At 36.7% G+C, this 23,528-nt stretch overlaps 1 protein-coding gene across 1 annotated transcript; it reads left to right on the forward strand.

Annotated features, from left to right (window-relative positions):
* Positions 1–2,708: 2,708 nt before the first annotated feature.
* Positions 2,709–22,719, forward strand: LOC139143889 (adhesion G protein-coupled receptor E1-like). Its single transcript, XM_070714480.1, has 26 exons — positions 2,709–2,843; positions 5,165–5,464; positions 5,963–6,165; positions 6,911–7,133; positions 7,932–8,246; positions 8,557–8,727; positions 9,219–9,323; positions 9,725–9,819; positions 10,326–10,508; positions 10,824–10,892; positions 11,354–11,474; positions 12,338–12,499; positions 12,845–12,920; positions 13,288–13,444; positions 13,646–13,695; positions 14,477–14,603; positions 15,247–15,344; positions 15,707–15,824; positions 16,560–16,684; positions 17,258–17,350; positions 17,541–17,607; positions 18,177–18,262; positions 18,883–19,009; positions 19,415–19,456; positions 21,416–21,628; positions 21,838–22,719. Exons 1-26 carry the CDS (start codon positions 2,789–2,791, stop codon positions 21,883–21,885), a joined length of 3,429 nt encoding a protein of 1,142 aa, XP_070570581.1. The 5' UTR covers positions 2,709–2,788; the 3' UTR covers positions 21,886–22,719.
* The last annotated feature ends 809 nt before the right edge of the window (positions 22,720–23,528 follow it).

The following is a 23,528-nucleotide window of genomic DNA, read 5'->3' on the forward strand; positions in this document are numbered from 1 at the left end:
GGAAAGGTCAACCCGGGCTCACACTGAACTGATAAAAACACACGTCGTGCCATCATTATCTTTCTTTTAGCCGGTGAGTATTATATCTAGAGAATAAATATATATGATGATGGCAGTTGATAGTGTGCTGGTCTTATTCCAATCCAGAAAGGCGGCGTAGCGGTAGTGTATTTTTCATGGCTTATCTGATTCGTCTGCACTTATCACAATTTCAGGTTGAATGCGCCTCGGGGACGAGTATGAGGACGCTCAAATTTTTATCATAGTCTTTTGGTTTACCACTTGTGGGGACTAATTTTGGAATTTGTGGAGTGAATAAAATCTTTACTGGCTTATATTTTGTAAAAATATGGAATTTGTCAACCCCGTAGATATAACACAGGCACGGCGGCCATTTTGAATATTAAATATTAGTGAATATTTGTGTTTCTAACAAAAATAGAAAAAAACTGTCGCCAATACAGAGCAACGGCTGCCCAGTCCTCAATTCTAATCTTATGTCACAGGGTTCTGGTTTGTTATTGACATATTCGACTAAAATGGAGATTATGCTTAGGCCACAATATAGTGACTTTCACGCCCAACAGCCCTCGGTAATTATTAACCCACGCCTCTTACAAATCCCAATAAAAGTGTGACAGCGGACTGAGCGTAAACGTGACACTGTTTGAATAAAAGAGCCACAGTCTGGTGATGCAAAGATGGCCGCGATTTGGGGGATCATTTGCAATAAGGAGATACATTGACGGTGTGATTGAGGTAATTACATCAACGCCAACTACATTACCCTAAAGTATTGGAAAAAATTCCAGAAAACTGAACTCAGTGAGAAACGTGCGAATTAAGGATAACTATATTTTTAGCATTCATGGCTGGTTACGCACACAACGACCTACGTTCATAGAAAATGTACAACTGGACAATTACAATGGTAATGCTAGTTAGAACCTTACCCTAGTCTTCGACACAACGCTGTTAGAAAGCTAGACTGAGGAAATGTACATTGTAAATGCCAGGATGGAGATGGAGAATAATGCTGTTTCGTCATGCGGTCGTTCGTTGCCGAAGAAAGTCGTAGGGGAAATTACTCAGAGATATCTCTTTCATTGCTTCTTCGTGTATTTGTTTAGTATTTTTTATTTATTTAACATTTTATTTATTATACGATGACAATCGTTCTGGTTATGGTTAAATCATCCCAGGTGTTAATTTTGCTTTACAAACTAAATCAACAAAAGCGAATAAAAATTGTGCGCATAAAATTTACAAGTTAATTAATTTTATTAACATGGGAATAAGTAAATGCGTATGTTAGAGCCTTCTTATGCAAAATATCAACTTTTATACTGTGATAATGAGATACTGAATATTTTTTGGCGTACTCCTAAGGGATGTATATGTTCAGAGTTCAAAGTGATGTGACGTATGGGTGTCTCTATTCTCTAGGGGCAGCAGGGCTCATGATTGACCCAAATCATTGGCAACGGACAGACACATTCAAAACAGTCAATAGGACGAGGGTTTGGAATGATTATAATGGAAATGCATACATACAGACATTGCAATCTGTTTACAAATTTGAAGACGGCTTAAAGGCTTGTAAAATAACTAATTCTTCGTGAATTATTTTAACCTTTCATATTTTTGTTTGACAATATAGCTCCCGAAGAAAAGATATTCTTTCTTTCTTTTTTCCATTTCTTCTCGTCGCCCTAATATACGTGTACAGAACATAACCTATTGCAACAAAACTCATTCTGTACATTTGGTAAACGACAAGTGAATTCTAATCTTAATTAAATGCAATACATTTTCAATCGGGTTCTAACTCACAACGGAAGTCACACAGTCACCGAGCGAAGACGCCACAGACAGAACCAATTGTCAATGACGTATAATCTCGTAAGTAAGCAAAAATGACTTTCTGGTTTGTGAACTAGTAAAAAAAATAATCATTTAATAGTCTTTTCATCAGTGTTAACAATTAGTTGCTAAAGCATTGTTCCGTTGGCTATTTTGATAGCATCTAGTGCTGTCATGGAACTTTTGGTTGCATATTTTTTTGAGAAACAAGATAAAGGGCAGGTTCTTTATCAGCTTTGTTCCTAACGAATTTGGAGAAATGGATTGCCTAGGCACATATTTAAATGAAGATCAAAAGACTAAAATCAAATAAATAGTTAATGTAACAACCATTAATGCGAGAACCGGTGAATGATAATCGCAGAATTGTGTTGACAGAACTTTCAGTTCACCTCACACTAGGCGAAACGTTTGATATACTTTCAGTGTGTTCCCGTTTATGGATGCATATGGAACGCAACATTAGTGATACACGTAATGTATATCTTTGTATATGGAACACATCAATATGTTGATATAAGTAACGTATATCTATGCAAAACGAGACTGTATGTAACGTATACTTTTGAATACCAGGTGTATACTGTAATCGTACATTTTATTAATTAATTTTGTTAACGTACACACATTGATTTAAAATCCACCCCTCTTTCTCTGCATACAGCGTCGGTCAAAAGAAAAAAAACATGGCTGTTATTTGTGCATCAATACGATAGGTGATACGGCTAGATATAAACCCGCACAGGATCTCATGAAGTCCCGATGAGCACGAGAAATGCTTTTCACCAATCAGTACAAAGCATCATTTTATATTTTAATTTGCTCAAGTCATTAATCACCGAGGCCAAATACTAATTAGTTCTACTGTGTGCTGTTGCAAAATATCGAAATGGATAAACGGTGCGGTTAGGTACGTCGGTGAAAGATGGTTTTGTTTGTCCTGTGTCTCTGCGTGGTACTCCATAGTTGTGCTGCAACAGGTAAAGTAATAACAACGTATCGTATGTAAACGAATGTCACATTCTTGTGCGAAGAGAAGTCAATGACTGTTATCCAATATTTCAAACTCTTAACAAGATGCTTAAATTCACTGTCCAAACTATTGAATTGACATTGCGTCATCAGAGGCGGGCCCAAAACACTGGCATGCAAATATTGGAAACTAATTTTTACAGGTATCCAGTACATTACAGTTAAATGTTACTTCTTGGTTAACATAAAAGGATACCTGACTTTCATAAAATTTCGTATTTTTATGTTACAATTGGGAAGATGGACACCTTATACATATGGAATGATTAATCACAAATTCACAAAATTCTCGCCTGTTTCCGCGCGTTTTAGTCAGTCATTTATTCCAATCGAGGATTTATCGTAAACTTTCTTCGAAGATGGGATTTGAAAGTTGAAAATGAGCGTCTTACCTCCAAAAAGGTTTCAATATGATGCTTATTCCTTGTAATTTGCCGAGGCACCTTCATTTAACATCGTTGACTGTCGATCGTCCATTCGACACTTTCCATGCCTAACAGCGAGACTCTTGAGGCGTAGCGTCTCATTTTGCACGACTTAACTTAAATTGGGAACGCATCGCGCAATTACATTGTTGACACTTATCGACATCACTTGGGGTTCAACATTGCCCTTAAGCTGTTATGAGATGGGGTCGTGTGGGTCGCTTTGGTAATTTGTGTCGACAGCAACCTAAACTGTACCTGCCTAAAACATTCCAGGTCTACCTCATTTAACCAGGCTAACTCTTATGTAACGCTGTGAGTTCCCTTAATATCTTCCAGCAACCCGGAAACAGCGTTGTAGCTAAAAGAAGACAGACGTATACAATTTAGAATTTAGAATATTAGAGAATATTTTATCTTTAGGTGATCTTAACCATTTACATTTCGGAAAAATGTTATTATCGTATTATTGTCATACGGAACTATGTTGCTAGGGCAACTGTACATAATTAAGGATGGTGTTGTTCTTTGCCCATGAAAATTAGAAAATGAAAACTAACGCTTGACGTCTTTTCTATAAAATTACATGATTAATGAAGCAGTATATTGCAGAATATATTGCCATTGATTCAACGTTTCTATATCAACATTTTGTCTGCGATGAATTTTTAATAGAAACATTGGCTCGTTTCTTCCTTTCACTTTTCCGTTGAAAGGTTTCGTCCCCTGAGACGAATGATGTGATCAGCTGTACAAAATTGTGTGAAAAGGGGTGGTTTCATCTAACGTGTACAATACCGAGTTGGTTTTTATGCTAGATGTTAAAATTTTTCGTCCTCCTTGCTTTTAATGGAGTTGATACATTATGTTTAATGAATGCAAAGGAACCATGTACAACAGCTATATACAGTCTCAAACACTTATGATATCATACCAGTATATTGATGGCGCAAATACAGATATCTGATTGGTCGAGACAAGAAAATGACCGAGGTATATTCGCGATATACCACACTTGGCACATGTGCAAGTTCTCGGCAACTGTTACATACGTTCCATGCCATTATTTCAATATACTGTTATGATATAATAGTAATAAACCACACCCAGCGACGGTATACAAATCGGTTTTGATCAATTCATTTGACATTTGCTTTCGCTAACTGTCGTGCATATATGTGGTGAACTTGTCAAAATTTCATGGTTCATCCTCGCTGGGTGTGGTTTATTGTGTAATCATATATCAGCGTATCCGTCACGCCAAATCGTCCGCTTGAATGGACGAGAGTTGGTGACTTCTACAAGTGCTAAAACACAGGTCCCTCAACTAGCATAGAAGCTTATAGACAAAGAACGTTCAAAAACATAGCAAGTAAAATCAGCGTCAAAACGAGACGCATGATTAAATACATGGAGATAAATCCAATAGTGATGTCAACATTCAGAACGTTGCTTTTAGGACTTTTGTATCAATGCATTTGGCTTGCTCTTCTCCAAAGTAGCGTTGCCACAGTACCAGAGTGCATTGTTTTACATTTTTGCATTTTCTTGTGATTAAGAGTTTCATTGTCAGTTATTACTAAATGTTTAGCTCGTCAACAATGTGCAAAAGTACACTTCAAAATAATAGTAATTGTTGGTAGTATTGTATCAATTTAAAACAATGTGTCTCTATTAAATTTTGTTCATAGTTATTTCGAATTCATTCTTAGCAAACAAGGAAATTTCAAATTCAGATTTAATTTGTTGGAGATTTAAGAGCATATGATGTAAAAGATTGCATACGTTTATAATAGGTAAGCAGAGAAATATAATGCCCTTTGTACAATGTAATTTTTATTCAGGTCCGAGGGTCGAGAGTCTCGGGTGTTGGTCAGACTCGATAACTGAGCCGGCGATTGAAAGTCTTGAAGGAAGGAGTAACATCCTGGCGGGTGACTATTCACACCGCCAACACCCCATCAAGAAATGTAAAGACGCTGCTCGCTCGTTTGGTTTTACAATCTTTGCCATTCAAGCGGGCGGCTTCTGTACTTCAAGTGCCACGGCCTTGGGAACATACGATAAGTATGGTGCCTCGACCAACTGTGATCCTAATGGTCGGGGTGGACCTGGAGCCAGTGAAGTTTACACTATAATGACAGGTGATTTTCCTAACAATTATCGATTCTCACCTCACCATGAGTATTGCCCTAGTAGTACCGCTATTTTTTGTACTTCTTAAGCAATACAGTGCTTTCAGACGGACAAAGATCTAGGTAAGGAGTACAATAAAATTGAATTAATTTTCTGATATCGTTGAAGCGTGATAATTGAACTACAAATCAGTCATTTAATATTCAGCAAGACATTTCACTTTACCGTTGCCAACTGAATCGCTATAATGCTGTGGACTACACGATGAGGTATTGCAGAATATATTTCTACATTGTAATTTTTCTTGAAATAGCAAAGTTATCAATTAGCATTTCTTGAGACACGTTCTGAAATGTTTCCAAGGCATTACACCGTAAAGGTTCGACTATTAGGACATTTTTCCGAAGAATGTTTATTATGGTAATTATATGCAATAAATACAACAACTGGGAAATTTGCTGACATATCGATCTTTTGTACATATATTACTTGTATTGTGATTGCAGATTGTCTCCCGGGTTGGGTAATCCTACCTGGCACACGGACTTGCTATCTCTTCAACTTGGAGCTACTCGTATGGAGCGATGCTCAAGAGTACTGTAAAGAAAATGATGCCCATTTGGTAATAATAAGAAACGAAGAGAAACAAGCTGTCATTAACTCCATGTTAGCTGTGCATTGGTTTTGGTATATTGGCTTGGTTCGAAACGTACGTATTATCATAGACAGAACAGGGGGTCTTCCCCCTCTACTTTCTATGGTATGATACAAGGATGCAACCTACCCAGAGAGTGATGTTGCTGTTTGCAAAAGTATGTCAGCCCAAACTACCTGAGAGCCATAATTGACCAATGAAAAGGAATTATGCACAAAATTATGTATTCACACACATAAACATACATACATACACATACATACATACATACATACATACATACATACATACATACATACATACATACATACATACATACATACATACATACATACATACATACATTTCAAGCAATCATTGCAAGCAATCGTTTTTCACCGTGCATTATAGCCGTTCCACAGACTGCTGTATCCCTCCTCAATTGTGTGCACAGTTTTTAAGCAGATTCAAGATGTGACGTTGGACCGTGTCTTTAAAGCTTAAAGCTGCGTGACAAGGCGAGGCCATAGTCTTTGTTGAAAATGTTGATTCCTAACAAAAGTCTCTCAGTATTTCCTATTTTAGAGAAAAAATGTACAACAATGGTACAAAACATTGCCATTTATGGATCTTGCCTACCTGGTTTGCGCATTTGCTTACCTAAGTCGCGTACTGGTCATACATGATCGCATTTTCCAGAAAGCTCCACTGCACAAACAAACATGATACTTCATTTTACTCTTCACGTCAACCATGTGATCTTTTCCTTTTACACAGTGACAACGTATCTCACTGAAGTCAAATTCTACTTTATAAATAGGAGCCCGATGGTTGGAAATGGCTAGAAAATGGAGGTTCAAATGGTCCACTGGAGTCTACCCCGTCATCTGAAAACCCAGAGTTTTTTAACTGGGATTTTAATCAGCCTAATAATGAACATACTCCAATCGAAGAAGAATGCGTTGCAATATCAAGATGGTCGTTTCGGTGGCACGACATTTCTTGTGGCGCTCCGTTATCTTCTGTTTGCGAGAAGGAAATCGGTAATTACATTTTTACATATAACGAAAGTAAGTATATCGTCCAGTTCGTAAATTATCTATCGTGACGTCATCCCAGTATAGTCCCTTCGAAACGAGCCCCGGAGGCAAATGAATAGGGTTCTGCCCATTGGCTGTCGGTCACGCGTTCCAGTAAGTACATTCGGAGTTTAGTTAACCAATGAACCACACCCAGGGATGGTATAGCACGAACTTTTTGACCAGTTCTATGAAGTGAATTAGTCAAAAACGAGTGGTATACCGTCGCACGGTGTGGTTTATTTCTATTATATCACAACAGCATGTTGAAATTATGGCATGGAAAAAACAAAGGATTTTTGTTGTTGCCGCGTGTGTCAGCGCCGTTCTATATCGCGAATGTACCACAGTCATTTTCACGTCTCGACCAATAAGATCGCTGTATTTGCGACATTAATATACTAATACGATAAAATTGAAAACACAATGCGTCTCTCATATACAGTGAAGTTTACTAAGATTACTAATCAGTTTTAATCGTGATAATTCTCATTAATATCTTGAGCCATTATAGAGACATGTCTACATGGAATTATGTACTAAACCGTTCATGTGCACATAAATTTGTTTTTGAATACGATTAAATACTCTAGTATGTAGTAATCTTTGTCCAGTAGATATCATAAATCAGTCGATATATAACTTGTCTTTCTCAAAAGAACATTGCTTATATTATTGTTATGACTTTCTCACACTCCAATTCAATCAATCATATTTGTATGATTTTTCGTTGCGTCAGTTCTTCACTCTATAATCTTCCAGAGGGGGAACTAACCACATCAACAGCGATGTCACCACCAGTGACTTCGGTCGGATTATACAACACCTTAGCAACAACCAACAAGTCAACCGATATGGCTTTTCCCGCTCAAACAGGGGGCACCAAGTGTGTTCTGTACGGTGCCCATAGTTATAGTGCTCTCCGTAACGTGAAACATCAAAGGGCGCCAATAGTTATTGAAATTTTCGACGGCGGAGAAGTTGCCGTCGATTGTCACACTGGATTTACTTCACTCACCAATGAGTACTCAAGGTGCCTGGGCGGACGTTGGTTTCCTCCGTTGCCGACTTGCTTAGGTAATAGCACCAGAAATCGCCGACACAAACTGTCTTTTCAAGTCCGTAAAATTACATTCTTTACATGTCCTAGAGAGACGAGTCAGTGGAAAGCACGTTTAATATGTATGTTTCGGGGCCTGTTTTTAGGATCTGTTCAATAAATAATGTTAAATAGGGCATGTTATGCTTTACATTTTCAACGTGACCGTACTTGAACCTCGATCGATAACACTGACTACCGTGTGTAATATGCAAGCTAGTATTTTAGCATGCCGCTAATCTTAAGTTCCCATGTTATTCGAGAGATATTCTCATAATGTCTTTGAAGATATAGACGAGTGCGACGATGGTACAGAACAGTGTGGACGCCTTCAGACATGCATCAATACAGTGGGGAGCTATCAGTGTGTATGCCAAGAAGGTTATTCTTCTGATCAAGGAATCTGCATTCCCTTGCAAATGGCTGGACAACAAATCATCGATGGGCAAAGCTCACCAGGTATGCCCACAATCTTCATATTAGGAATTGAATTCATATTCTGTGGGTCAGTCAACTTCAAAGCTGAGAACAATAGACCTTTCTTCATTTGAGGAGAACAGCTTTAAATTGTATTTTCATTATTCGTGTTCCATGATGCAATTTAATGTTCCTCTTCTTACCCTAAAGTATTTATAATGGTATACATGTATAAAAAAAAAAGCATATAAAAAAAGCATTGTATAGTGTCAATGATGTTCTTACATTTGACAAATGAGCCCCAACCCAGACTTCAAGTCACCTGTCGACAACATACAGGCCTTCACGTGTATACCCTTTGATGAATAGATATGTGACAGACATTTAACCATGATATTTCTAAGTAACACACAAATATTTAACAAACGGATGGAGAACACATGAAAATGATGTAAAAATATATTTTATGCCAGTGAAGATGGCATTATGCGGAAATATTGCTTTCAGCCAGCTGTAAACGATCATTCTTGCAGATGTCGTATGTGATGAACAATTCGATACTACCTTCAATGTTCTATGGCCGGAAACCATGTCGAATGGTTTTACAAAATGGATGCCGTGTCCCTCTAAATTTGAAGGTAATTGCTAGTGTAAAACAACAAACATGATATGATGTTATTGAGCTGCCGATGCCACAAAGTAGACAGTCCTTAATTATGACAGCTTTCTTTGTATCTCTTTTACAATGAGAGAGAAAAAGAGAGAGAGGAGAGAGTCTGACACCTTTCTTCATATCTCTGTTGCAATATGAGAGAGAGAGAGAGAGAGAGAGAGAGAGAGAGAGAGAGAGAGAGAGAGAGAGAGAGAGAGAGAGAGAGAGAGAGAGGGGGAGAGAGAGAAGAATCATAGTATGATGTTCATTCATTCATTCATTCATTCATTCATTCATTCATTTATTCATTAATTCATTATTTAAACGTCTCACGAGCTTCAGCAAAACTGACAAAAAATTCTAACTATGATTTTATATGTATTTTAGGCTTGATGGTTAGATTTTGTGACAAGTTTGGCAAATGGGACATTCCTGATACAGCAGATTGCAAGAGCACCCATCTGGCTAATATATCAAAAGCCGTAAGATCATGACTGTTACTCTTTTTAGCTTGCTTTAGTCTGTTAATATATCAGAATAAATCAATCAATCAATTAATAAATGAAACAGTCATCGATCAGTGAACAAATACTATTACATTTTTAAGAAAGCACAGACAAAATTATAATCATGCATTGCAAATTTATAGTAGTTATCACAGCATGATACTTGCACTTGGCGATAGCCGTTTCCGGGTCAAAAACATGACCATGATATCTTTTGCGCGAACTCAAATGAAATTTGGCATTCATCTTTGATTATTAATTATTTTTCTCTTTTGTCGGTAATCATGCCCTAAACGTATATACAGTTTCATGTGTTTCTCGATTATTTGTGGAGTGTAAAATAGAAATCAGGTCTGGTTGATTTTTTCTGATAATTTATGCAATGTTGTCATATTGAAATATATGATCTTTTTGTCTTGTAAGAGACATTAACATGTTGCATGTTTTTGAATGGATTTCCCTCCCAATCTTTTTGACTTCAGGCGACCACTGTCAATAACATTACCGACGGAGCAATGCTTTTACAGTTACTGAAACATAAAATGGCTGGCGGTGATAAGCTGCTTGGAGGTGATATGCTTGTAACACGGGGTGTACTTTCAACCTTGGCCACTACAGAAATATCAAATAGTACGAACGAAGATGAAGTTTTAGCGATTATCAAGGTGAGTCATAATCTTTCTGTGTCCTGAGTCGTGTATACCATTACGTGTCTCTGATTTCACAGGGCCAGAAGGCGTCATTACTTATAAAAAATACGTAAATATCATTCATGTGATAAATGAATTTATAATCATGAACACGAATTATGAACATTGTTGATAAAATATATGATATTTCTGTCATTATTTAAGATTTACTTTAGTAACCGCGAGACATTGGCATAAAGTCTTGATATCGTTCAGGTTCTCGGTGCAGTTTGGGGTACACTCATTTTGATGAATAACAGCAAACACCTCTTTCAATTGATTTATATCCAGCCTTTCTTGGAAGTAAGTGGTATGCTCTTGAGTAACAAATTTGAGAAGCAATGGCGAGCACTCTACAAAGTAAGTAACTATTCAGAGGTGCCAACATAAGGCAGGACTACTTGGATAAATGTGCTCGTTGGCAAATCGCTTATACTTGACTAAAACGGTCATAAATTGCATATACACTTGGAATTGGATACTTTTTTGACTTTTATAAGTATTCTATTCGAATCCCAGCGCAAGAAATTGTTGGTTAGACGATAATCAGTTACTTTAACACATGTAGTATCTCGTTAGTAACAAGCGAAAGTCAATGAAACTGTTCATTTAAATGGTCGCAGTGTTCTGCATGGAGAGACCAAATATAGCATAGAGTGGCGTGTCATTTAAATTTCTGACAAGCTATTAACTTATTAAATTTTTTAATGAGTTTGAATGCTGACCTCAATATCTTTCTTGAGCGTCTGATGATCATAACAACAAATTGTTCAGCTATAGTGTTCAATATATTGTTGTCCTTCCAATTGCAATATGTATAGACTTACGGACCCGGAAAAAGCGCAGCAACAGTGATCAAACCCATCGAATCGTTCAGTGAAACACTCTACCAATACATGATAAGGACTGAGAGAAACGTTTATCTTAAAAGTAATAAAATAGGTGAGTTATCTGGGATGTCGACTAACGTTTCATTCACCAGTTCAGCATGCAGCAGTAGCTGTGTTCTACATTGTTGAAGATTTTATTCAATTTTGGGTGACAACATTTCCTCATCTACATCAACTGAAGTTCGGGGTTTAAATAAGTTTGCCCTGAAAAAATACCCAACGTCTGACCTCTGACTTTCAAATTTCAGTTAGTTATCGGTATGTACGTGTACATCTTTGCTGACCGGGTGCGCTGGACATTTTAATGAGTTAGGCAGATTGTTAAAAAAGTGTTCCTGGTATTACAAATATCGCCAGAGATTAAATTTAGAGTATCTGGACATAGTATGCCTTTATGTGTCCTCGGGCATGGATCAGGATTATAGTCGTTTTAAAAATTCCGTATTGATCTAGCGAAAGTTTACCTCGTATGTTCGTTGAACTTCGAACAAAAAATACCTCTACATTAAAACAACAACAACTACGAATAATTTTCAAAACTTCCATTTTAGTCTTGTTTATTTACAGATGCTTACCAAATATATGCAAAACATCAAGACGATAGAATCGATTTACTGAAGTTGTAGGTTAAGTTACTTATAGGTAACACCACCAAGCCCCAGAAGGAGTGGGCAAATCCGTTCGAAGGTGAAAGTTCTTTGTAGCAAGAGTGTGAAGTTTCACTTAGTTCCACTAGTAACAAACGTACACGTTCGTTGAGTACATATTTTGCATGGATTATTATGAATGATTGAATTAAACTTGAATGTGGTTCGACGAGTATTTACTAGTATGTTGTCACGAGAGTAAGATCTCAGGGAGATTTTTTAAAATTCTCACATCATTTGTTTCTATTTCTGTTTGTGTCTTCCCTAGATGTTCAAGGCTATTTTATTGACGACCACGCAGATGCTCAACGTAAGAACAATAGAAAACCAAGATCTGTAGAGATTCTACAGGGCAATAACATAGACATTACAGCTGATTATTTGACGCTTCCTGAGTCATTCTTACAGTCGGTGAACTCGACAGCTCCAGGTTATAACATTTTACAATTTATCATTTTACATATCTGTTTTCTACGACATTAAGAAAAAAAAGCATGATATTGAATTGGTTCAAATATTTGATAGAGACGTACGATTATACTTGCTCTGAAAACATTTTGGAAAAATGTTTTCAGAAAAACATTTTGTGGAAAAACATTTGAGAACTGTCTCTTTATAGCTTAATGTCAAAATAAAAGGAAGCTGGTTGTCCAAAGACAAAGGAATGGAGGTTTCTTTAGTTCTTTTAGATTTCTCTGACATGCCGTGGTACTGTGCAACACCTATTTAACCTTCTTTAATCTTTATTACACGGTTCATTATCTTCGCCTTTCAGAAAACTCTCTAGCAGTCGTCATTTTTATTATAAGGGAGCTTGAGGATGTTTTACCACCACATTTCAAGCAGAAAACGTAAGATTAACAACAATTTATCATAATTTGCGATGTCTTGTAACTTTTCTCATCCAGCGGTAAGGCTGACTCTTTATGTTAAAGCGTTGCTTGAATTTATCAGTTTGCACGGCAATCTTGTCGACTAAGCCCAATTTTGAGCAAAATTAGAAAATCTGCTGGCGACACCACAATAAAAGCCTGTCAATCTCACGTTATCGTTGGTCACCATGCTGCAGTTAAAATGACTACAGATATTGATCACATCGGCGTTGTTCTATAAAAAAGTTACATGTATGTCAAGAGTCTCCAAAATATGACCGTTTTTAAGACATTTCAAGGAATGTAAAGTCAGTTCCCGTTATGTAACTTTTTTATGTTTTGCTAGGTCAACAAAGCGAACTTGGGTCGACAGTACCACTGCAATCAAAAAAGTATACAGCCTTAATACGGTCTTGTTTTCGGCGACACTTCATTCGCAGAGAGACAATTATACATCCCATATCTTCGAGGAGCCTGTAATTGTACGATTGTATGAGAAGAAGGCAAGTTCCAGCTTAAAAAATGTGCTCAATATTTGTTGTTCTTTTCCAAATCCAAATGACTCCGATGCAATACCAGTAAATCTACTGAAAATAAGTTACAGCGTTTTCAATCAGAGATGCTCACAAAGTTAACAGGTATAAATCTGTGGCATATTTAAGCCTAATACTTGCCCTAGTAAAATTGTGTTGTTTTGTTCACAGGAAGGTCATTCGCCGCAGTGTTCACTTCTTGACAGTTCTGCCAAAAATGGGTAAGAGCACCAGGCCTTTAATTACAATTCCAAATACAACATTTTCAGGCTCATCTAGAGGCACCTGTTTTCCCGGTGATGGTAATTTCGTTATGCAAAAGCCTCGAGTACTACAATTGAACATAATTCACAATAAAATAAACGTATTCTATGACTTCTAATTTTAAAAAGTCACCGTGATTTTTTTTTTATTATCAGTCCATCATCCCACGGGCGTTAGCCCAATTACAGGATGAGGTACGCATAACCCAAATCCCCCCAATGGAGCACTGAGGAGTAAAGTGCCTCGCTCAAGGGCACAACACCGTGCTAGAGTTGTGAACTCACCGTCCTCCGACAGTGAGTCCATTACTCTGGACCGACTGGGTCTTGAACCGGGTCTCGAACCCACCATCCTCTGATAGTGAGTTCGTCGCCCTAACCACTGGTCCACGGTGCCTCCTTTTGTCTCTCATAATCGCCAAGTACAATCTTTCTTATGTAAATAGTATCAAAACAAAACGGAGCTGAATTTAAATCTATTTTTTTTTCAGAATTATTCATGGCGATATCAATATAAGAACAAATTAACCGACATCTGAACACTTTAATGTGATAAATACCTACCTACCTACCTACCTACCTACCTACCTACCTACATACATACATACATACATACATACATAGATACATACATACATAGATACATACATACATACAGTGCTGCATTCATGCATGCATGCACATACATACTGTCGATGTGAGCAGACATACGCTCATAGATAGTCTGCGTTGATTGCAGGATTTGGGATGCATCTGAATGTAGATTCCTTCTGCGTAGTGTTGACGACAGCGGTAGATATGTAGAATGTGGATGCGACCGTCTCGGACCAGTGGGTGTGATTATGACCATGGGCGAAGAACCAGTCGTAGGCATACTTAATACACCGATATCACATGCAACAAGAAATTCGTCATGCTCGCTGGTTTTCAGAGGATATAGATATTTCCAGGGCTTAAATTTGAATTATTAAGACATTCATCATCCGGTTCATGTATTCTTTAAAGGGAGGCGGTCGTCGGAACTCTGCTCAAAGGTCGTCAGGGACCGCTACGACCGATGTAAATACTGTATCTAGGTACTGACGAAAGTTGAAACATGCTTGTTATCAATGAATATCGTAAAATTTAAATGTTGCAGCTATGTTGAAGTGATGCATCTAAATATCATGCATGAAATACATTGTCAGTAAACAAGCAAGTCGCACACGCGCAGTTCCGATGGCCGCCTCCCTTTAAATGGCTATAACTTTGAATTGATAAAACTACATATCTTGATACCCTTTGACCCTTTTACTTTTGTCTTTAATACAACGTATATTTTGCAAGGTTAGGAAAACAATCAACCTAAATAGTCGTAACTTCGAGAAATACATTGAATCTTAAAGAACAATCGATGGCATTGTTTAACATGTTTAACCAAAAAGGCAAAATGTGATGTAATTATTGGGTTTCAGTCTGCGCCTTAAACTTGTAAACAAACGGCATGTTTCGTTTTTCATATAAATACAGCCCTTCCTACACTCTGCTCGCAAAATTTTGTTGGGAATTACCAGTGGACTATCGGCAATTCTAATTGGTTACTCCTTCATTATGCTGTGTATTGCGAGGTTTGTACAATTTTTCTACTAATTCGCAAATGTCAAGCAAGTGTGTATATACGTACTTACGTACGTACATACGTAGGCACGCACGTACGCACGCATGCTAGCACGTACGTACGTACGTATGTATGTATGTATGTATGTATGTATGTATGTATGTATGTATGTATGTATGTATGTATGTATGTATGTATGTATGTATGTATGTATGTATGTATGTATGTATGTATGTATGTATGTATGTATGTATAAGTACGTATGTACTATGTATGCATTTTCGTGCATTTTAAAAAATTGTACCTTCGCCATACATTTTATGTTTGTGTCATATTTGCAATACAAGTGACATACACAGTCTTTCGTTCCAGAATGACATCTGATCGGTATGTAGTTTTAAGCCAATCGATACTCTCCCTTGCTATGTTTTCAACATGCACCTGCATATCTACTTACTTCGACAAGGATGATGGTCAGACATCCGAAAAGGTAAATTTGTTAATTTACGAAGTAAATATTTTTCTGATGTGTCTGCAACTGAACTTTCATGAATTCCACAGAGCGGGGATGGGTCGAAGTCAGAAAAATTGTATGTAATAACTTAACAGTTTGCTCTGTTATTGAACCATTCTTTGTAGCCGAGCGATTTTGACTGTGGTGTCTTCGCCAGGTGACCTGGTACTGTATGTTGAGAGTTAGAATGCAATCAAGAATCTACAGTATATATTGTGAATTTGAAAAACTTCATCAAATATGCACGATGATGCAAAATGCATTGAATTGCTTATACAAACATACGAACTGGAACAAGTACGCCAAAGCCAAGAGCAGACGTCCTGTACATATGATATATAAGAGACGAAAAAGATACCTAACTTTGTGCTTCAGCATGCTGAAGAATGCAAATTATCGTTTGAAATATGTACAGCGAAGGAATAAAATGTTTAAAATTTAAAAAATGGATATAGGAATAAAAGGAGAACGTAGTTATCATACGTCGCACTCAAGCTTTATTATAGCAAAGAAGATTCACTAAAATGGAATTAGGGTTGCGGGAGAAAAGGAGATATTTCACAGTGTTTGACATTTCCCTTTCCATATGAATGATATGATAACCCGAGATATCAATGATGATTTTAGAGATCATGATGAATAATTCAGGGTATAATAACAGCCGTTAAAATTATGGAGCATGCATCTTATCTCCGTTTTTTCCATCAACAGGAAAAGTGCTGGAATGTTGCTATCTTCATGGATTATTTGCTTCTATGCAACTCTGTCTGGATGTTGAATATGTGTATTCAACAGGTACTGCGGTTGATGTACGTCGACAGACGAATGGTCGCAAGGCAAGTGGTAGCCAACAAACATTGCCCTAAACGTAACAGCATTTATGTACTTCACAGAATATATAAACAATAAATAGTAAAATTATTACTCTTTGCTAATTATTATTATGCTCCAATTTTATATATTAGAACGTGCATCGTACAGTTTATCGACAGACATGGCATCAGAATAAATATCAACAAAGGCTTTGCTTTCCATCCATTTTTCATGATTTTATTATGCTGCTGCCAACTATGATCAACAGGATAACGTACCAGGATAAAATATCTTCGCAAGATTGTGTTCATTCTCTTCGAAAGTCCTTACATCTCTTCTTCTTTTTACGGCTACATATCACTGCGTTATTTCCTAACTTCGATATTTTTTTAAGATTGATAACATATACTCATGCTTAGGGTGAATTTTCTGTCAACGTAAACGAAGTACCTTTGTGGAGAGTGCTGCAATGGATTCGGCGACACGCATCTACACGGTATTTCTATGAAAACAAATAGAAATATACTTACAAGGATCTGTTCGCTACATGGTCCGTATTCTAACTTTTTTTACTAACAATTAATATCGTTTTGTAGGACTGTTTACTTTGTGGTGGGGTGGTTACTGCCGGCCGTCGTCGTAGCTTTCAGTTATTTGGATGGGCTCCCTAGCAAGGAAGATATGGCAAGGTAAGTTAGGGTGGCTGCAAAACAGTAATCGTGAGTTTTTCTGGCCGAACTAACTTTTTAGTCAAATTACCTCCTACAAAGTTATTCAAATGCATACAAAATACTTCATAAAATTTATTAGGTTCTTTGAATACGTCTCTGTTAAATCTATGTTTGCTGATATGTGACCTTTCTTACCTTTTCTGTCCAGTTGCCGGTTAATTACATCGACCAAAACATCAGCAATTCCGGCTTACGCAACGGTACTTGTAATCACGGTAAATGCTCGCCTATCACCGCTTCTCACATTAGTCATTCTCACAAAGCAGGGTTGAGAGTGCGTTTTACCACAAATATTTTTGACAGGAATTTTCTAGTTTTCAACAGCTGCTATGAGTAAGATATATTGGATCGTCTAGATCGTCGGTTTTTAGACGATTCACATTAGATCATATCAGCAAGGTTTTTATCTTATCTAGTATATTCAATTTATGCACTTGCTAGACCTCAACGTTAGCATACTTAACGTCCTTCAAGTCGGCGTTTTGCGTATTATAATTTAAACAACTTGTTTGTAAGACTTTTGTACGACTTCTGTGTGACTTACTAACTCAACACACCCTGCTTTTCAACATTTCTTTAAATTATGACAAATACTGTTGCACTGACGGGTCTGCAGTGAACTTAATTGTATATACCTGTCGACATTTACTTTTGAGGTGATTTGGTTTCATTAAACAGTTTGACTAACTCAACAGAATTTCAATGTACAACAAAATCATTTTAACTGGTGTTGTCTCCGTGAACGTTGATGCCTTTTACGATTTGCTGTTAATTATAACAACAGGGAAGCGCCGTAATTATGTGTTATGCGAGGCAAATTATCAGTACGTATTTGAACAAATGCGAAATGGAAGAGGGGAGGAGACTTTGGTGAGTTAAAATAACTAAACTACATTGCGTCGTCAGAATAATGTCTTAGTTCTGAAAGAATCATATTATATCCTTTCATATGGTTCATTGAGAGTGTACTTTTTCATTCCTCGAGATTCAGTTCTAACGCATTGTTGCATGAAATGAAATACATTGTCTTTTTCCTATTAGCTGCGAATTAAAAGCCTATACCTATACATCAACTAAATATACAATGGACATACAATGACTTCACAAATTAATTTTCTTCAAGCGTATATTTATTTCCTTCAAGAGCTATTTTCATATTCCGTTTAGTAGAATCGATTATGTTTTGGCGGCCTTTCGAGAAGAATATTAATTTTAATTAACTTAGGAATGACAACAGTAACGTTGAGTCGGTTTGCCTGTAAGTGGTTTTTAAAATATTTTAAGACTCTAATTATTCCGAGTAATTGTTAAACTTCGTCTCAGTGTTTTATTTCTGTTTTTTACCTTGGCCACATTTCTTTCTAACACTGTTAGTCTTCCATACATTGCAACGGCTGTGGAAGTCATTATTAATGAAATCAAATTAAATAAAGTAAAGTGAAAGTGTAGAGATATTAAATGCAGCTGTATTTTCTCAACTTAAATTGTAGGGAAAATATTGTGTCGACGAGGCTATTGCTCAGCGTGTTTGTTGTCACTCGTCTAGTTGGTTACTGTGCAGCGAGAACTGACAACTTGCTGCTTGGATATCTGTTTGCATTCCTCATATTCTTCGAGGTTGGTATAATGTTGAAACTGTTATACCCCATAGTGGCACATTATTCTGTGTCATAACTCTGGAAGTACGTACAAATAACTATATGAGAAACGACAAATTACAGTAATATTTTGTTGTTCTACTTTTCACTTCTTTCAATTATCTTTTCCTGTATGTATGTATGTATGTATGTATGTATGTATGTATGTATGTATGTATGTATGTATGTATGTATGTATGTATGTATGTATGTATGTATGTATGTATGTATGTATGTATGTGTGTATGTGTGTATGTATGTATGTATGTATGTATGTATGTATGTATGTATGTATGTATGTGTGCGTGTGTGGGGATGTGTAGTTACGCACATGAAGAGGAGTCGTGTATCTCAACTTTTTGATCTGTATGCTTAACACCAACAGGGATCAACGGTATTTATGCGCTGTTTTGCAATAAATATTGAGGTGGGTAGCAAATTTTCGTCTTTCCACATACCACTGAACCCCATCTGTTTACAAGTTTATTTTACCTTATACTTTGATCGGGCCGACGTTCAAGACGAAGTTTTCAGTATAGACCTGCACACTTCGAATGTTTGTTTCCAAAACAACATTGTGTTAGTCATTTGTTCGCTACGCTAGATGATTAGTATGTCGGTCAGCTAAAAATACAATTATCCAGCAAGTTGACTGCTTAGTTAATTATTTAGTACGTCAGATAATTGATCTATTAGTGACTAGTTTGTTGTCATTTCAATCAATCTGTATGCTATTTATATTTTACTCAACTTGTTAGTCATTGAGTCAAGCAGTCACCAAGTCGGTCAACTAGAGAGACAACTAGCTAGCGAGCTCGGTGTTTGTCATGCTAATTGGCTTTATGGTTGGTTGATTATTAGGTCAATTTGCTTTTAACTATTTAGCTACACAAAAAATAATTTCTCATAATTTGAATTGCTACTTTTGCGTGACCAATTTGGATGTTATTATTACGTGTCAATTTCAGAGAGTAGCCGCATAATGTATTGTGATGAAATATACACTCTTCACAGTTGCGTCTCGCGAAAAGCTCGTTCGCAATCTTTATGGAAAATGAATTAAGCTATGATGATTACAACATTTGCTTCAACAGTTGACAAATAAACCTGAAACCTTCTGCAGTATAATTCGTGCAAATTTAGACTGATTTCTGACGTAGTTCGTGTTACAAAGACAAATATGTGATTCCATGCACCAGCAAAAAATGATAACATAAAAGGTGTTCCACTTAAAAAGTCTCGCTTGCCAGGCTTGCCAAAGTGCGCCTGTGCTCTGTGCACGAAGTGCGCCATTGGCGACAAAGCTGCATCATAGGTTACTGGTGCGTCGCAGGTCGCGGCGTCGCCGCTCATGGCGCAATTGTGTGCCGCACACATCAAGCGTAAACACAGGTCTCGGGTCTAGTACGCGACTACAGTTGAAAATCTATAGACCTTTAAGAAAAACGTACAAAAACAAGGAAATGTTTTATCACAGGGACAAATTTAATTTTTACAATTGTTTTATCTGTGCAACTTGAAATGTGTATTTGTTGCTATTCCTATGATCATCCAAATGTTGGATTTTTTTCAATTGTAAATAGCAGTGTTATTCAGGAGGATAACAACCATCTTTGTTTGCAGCCACTTTTCAAGCATCCAAACATTCGATAGGGGTATGTTGTATGATAACCTGTGACTTGCATTATCCAGATGGAGACAACCTTAATGCAGAGAATGTAATAAAGTTTAACTCTCATTGGAAGCATGCTATTTCCATTTGAGAATTCAGGCCAATGTCTTTGGTGGTTGCAATATAAAGTCGCAGCATATCCAAAACAAGTAGCACTTATCCCTTTGAATACCATATCCCATCAGTAACAATGTTCCTCTTTCTTTACAAAGTGAATCAATTCGAGGAAACTTATTTTTAGTTTTTTTTCCTGTCTTTGATATATATTACGTCATTTGTAAAATAAATTTACCGCTTAAATCATTGCAGTGGCAAAAAATCCAAGGACAAGGATGTTTGTCTGAGCCTTAATCGGAAACTTAGTTTCTCACAAGTTGTCAGGCTAAAGTCAGCATTACATGAGATAAATATGTATTGTCGTGCTTCTTTCATTTAGTTCTCGCTTGTCAGAATTAATAAACAATCAATTGTAATCTGTGCTTTAAATTCAGTAACAATCAACGAGAAGAGTGAACCATAAAAGTGGGCACAAATCACTGGATACAAACTAAGGAGGTTCTCTTGGGGTCCTTAGCAATTTACCCTTTCTCAAATCAGGACACTAAGACTCCTGAAGTTACTGGTGATTAATGTTAAGTGATGTCATTGTCAAATAATATCCAATATTGCCCAATAAATTGTAATAAGCAGTACACGTATTCCTATGTACCACAGGTTCTTACGGCCATACAGATCCGACTGTTTGGTGATGCCGATTACAAGGACGCCCTCAACGAATACCAGGAAACGGAAAATGTCAGATTGACTGCCCAACGCCAAGCCTTAATTCGTGCCAATGATATCGCAAAGAGGAGAAAGCAGGATCTTCACCATGAAATAATGATGAAGAGGAACCGGTCGAAGGCCATAATTAGGCTGTTTGAAATCGTGAGTAAAACAGCAATAATATACGAAAGACATTTTGTAATTGACTTTACTTAAAGGCAGAAATTACTAGTAGTTTTTTTTAATTTCGTAATGCAACCTTGAAAATGCAATTCCAAGCGATCCGTCATGCTTGACTACATCCTTTCTGTCTCCTAATGATATGCAAATGAACACTTGTCAATCTGCACATTTGTTGCTGTTTCTTTCAGAGTCGAACTGGAAATCGAGTTTGCCCGATGACGGAATCGGAAATTTAAAACCTCGGACGATATTGGTTGCTGTGACAGAAGATTGGGTTTTACAGCAAGAAATCCATATTAAATCAGAAGGACTACACGTTTGATACCCTGAGCGCCAAGCACTTTGAGGTGATGATATTTAATTAGGCACAATACCAATGCCCCACTAATTTGACGTTACGTCAGTGATTTGCCCTACTTGTTCATCTCTTGTAAGTAACAATTCATCGAGAGGCTAATTCTACGACGAGGACTTCGGAACCTCGGAATACTTAAAATGCACGAGTTATGCTAATTCTTTAAACAACTTAATATGTTTAAGGTGGAATAGTTATGATATACACCGAAATAAAAAAGATATCATGAGAGAAAGTCATTTTTGACATGTTTATCGGAAACTTAAAGGCAAAATTGGTAATTTAACAACTTTCGGCATTAAGGTCGAAAAAGCAAAAGACAAAATTTTGACAGCGGGTAAAATACAATGCCATGAAAAAAATTTGTTTCTGCGAAACGCACATAATTTTTTGTATGGCCATGACCAGTTAGAAATGTGAGTAACTTAATCAAAATTATCTTTCCTAGTAAGATTTTTGATCTTTGTTAGTGTGAATGTTATACAGGTACTTATGGTAATCCGTAAGCTTTATCTTCCCGGTAAGTACATGTATACATGCGTTCAATTTCAAATGGAATATATTAGCTGTAATCATTAATTCCACTGATAGAGATTTCCAAGACGTCTAGTACATGTTATAGTGTGCCTTTAATTAGTATGAATTAAAACACTGCCACCCAAGTGAGTAATTATCCATTTTTAACTATTGAATAAATTCAGTGAATGTTCTTCTCAAAAAGGTCAGCGAACTGTTTTTCAACTTTGGGGTGCAAGCCAGCCATTGATTATTCTAACGACTTTTTTCTTTGAAAGATTGCTGTTCTTGGCCTTTATCACTGGCCATTGTACAAGACAGTCTAAAAGATCTCTTCGGCTAATTGTATGATGAATGGTATAAAAACTTACTGATTAAAAATATTTTTTTCAATATCATTATGACATTTTCCTATGAGAAATAATCAATTCTGCAAAAAGCGTAAGTGATGGGTTTGAGATATAATTATCATGTAATCATCATTTCATTTTATCAGGCCTTCTTAAGCAAACTATAAAAAATTGCCATAATATGTAAAAAATGAATACATCGTGTTACCGATGGCGGTCAATTATTTATGATGACCTGTACCTCAAGCCTAACGTCACAACAAATTAAAAGACAAAGGGTAGAAGTTTATTAGGATTTATGTCGAAGTAAGCTCCGAAAACTAAATTTTCGCACGTTCAACGAAATTTTGAATTTCGATCCCATTATCTTTATACCAATTTATATGTATATTGTTACATATCACTAAGACCGTACAATCTCTTTTCAAATATCATCAGTACACACACGAAAGCAAACGGTCTTAAACACTATCAGCGAAAGGAAACTTAGGTTTGTTGCATTCATAACATTGGTTTTCAGGCCGGGGTATATTGCACAACAAGTAAACATAAAATATAAGGCAAAACTGCCTGAGCACTAAGTAGCTTTTTCGTGGAAATTATTGTAAATCTTAATAGGGCTTAACTTCTAAAAAGTACACCTATAAAAGATAGGTGG

This window comes from Ptychodera flava, chromosome 11, assembly GCF_041260155.1.
Source record: "Ptychodera flava strain L36383 chromosome 11, AS_Pfla_20210202, whole genome shotgun sequence".
NCBI lineage: Eukaryota > Metazoa > Hemichordata > Enteropneusta > Ptychoderidae > Ptychodera > Ptychodera flava.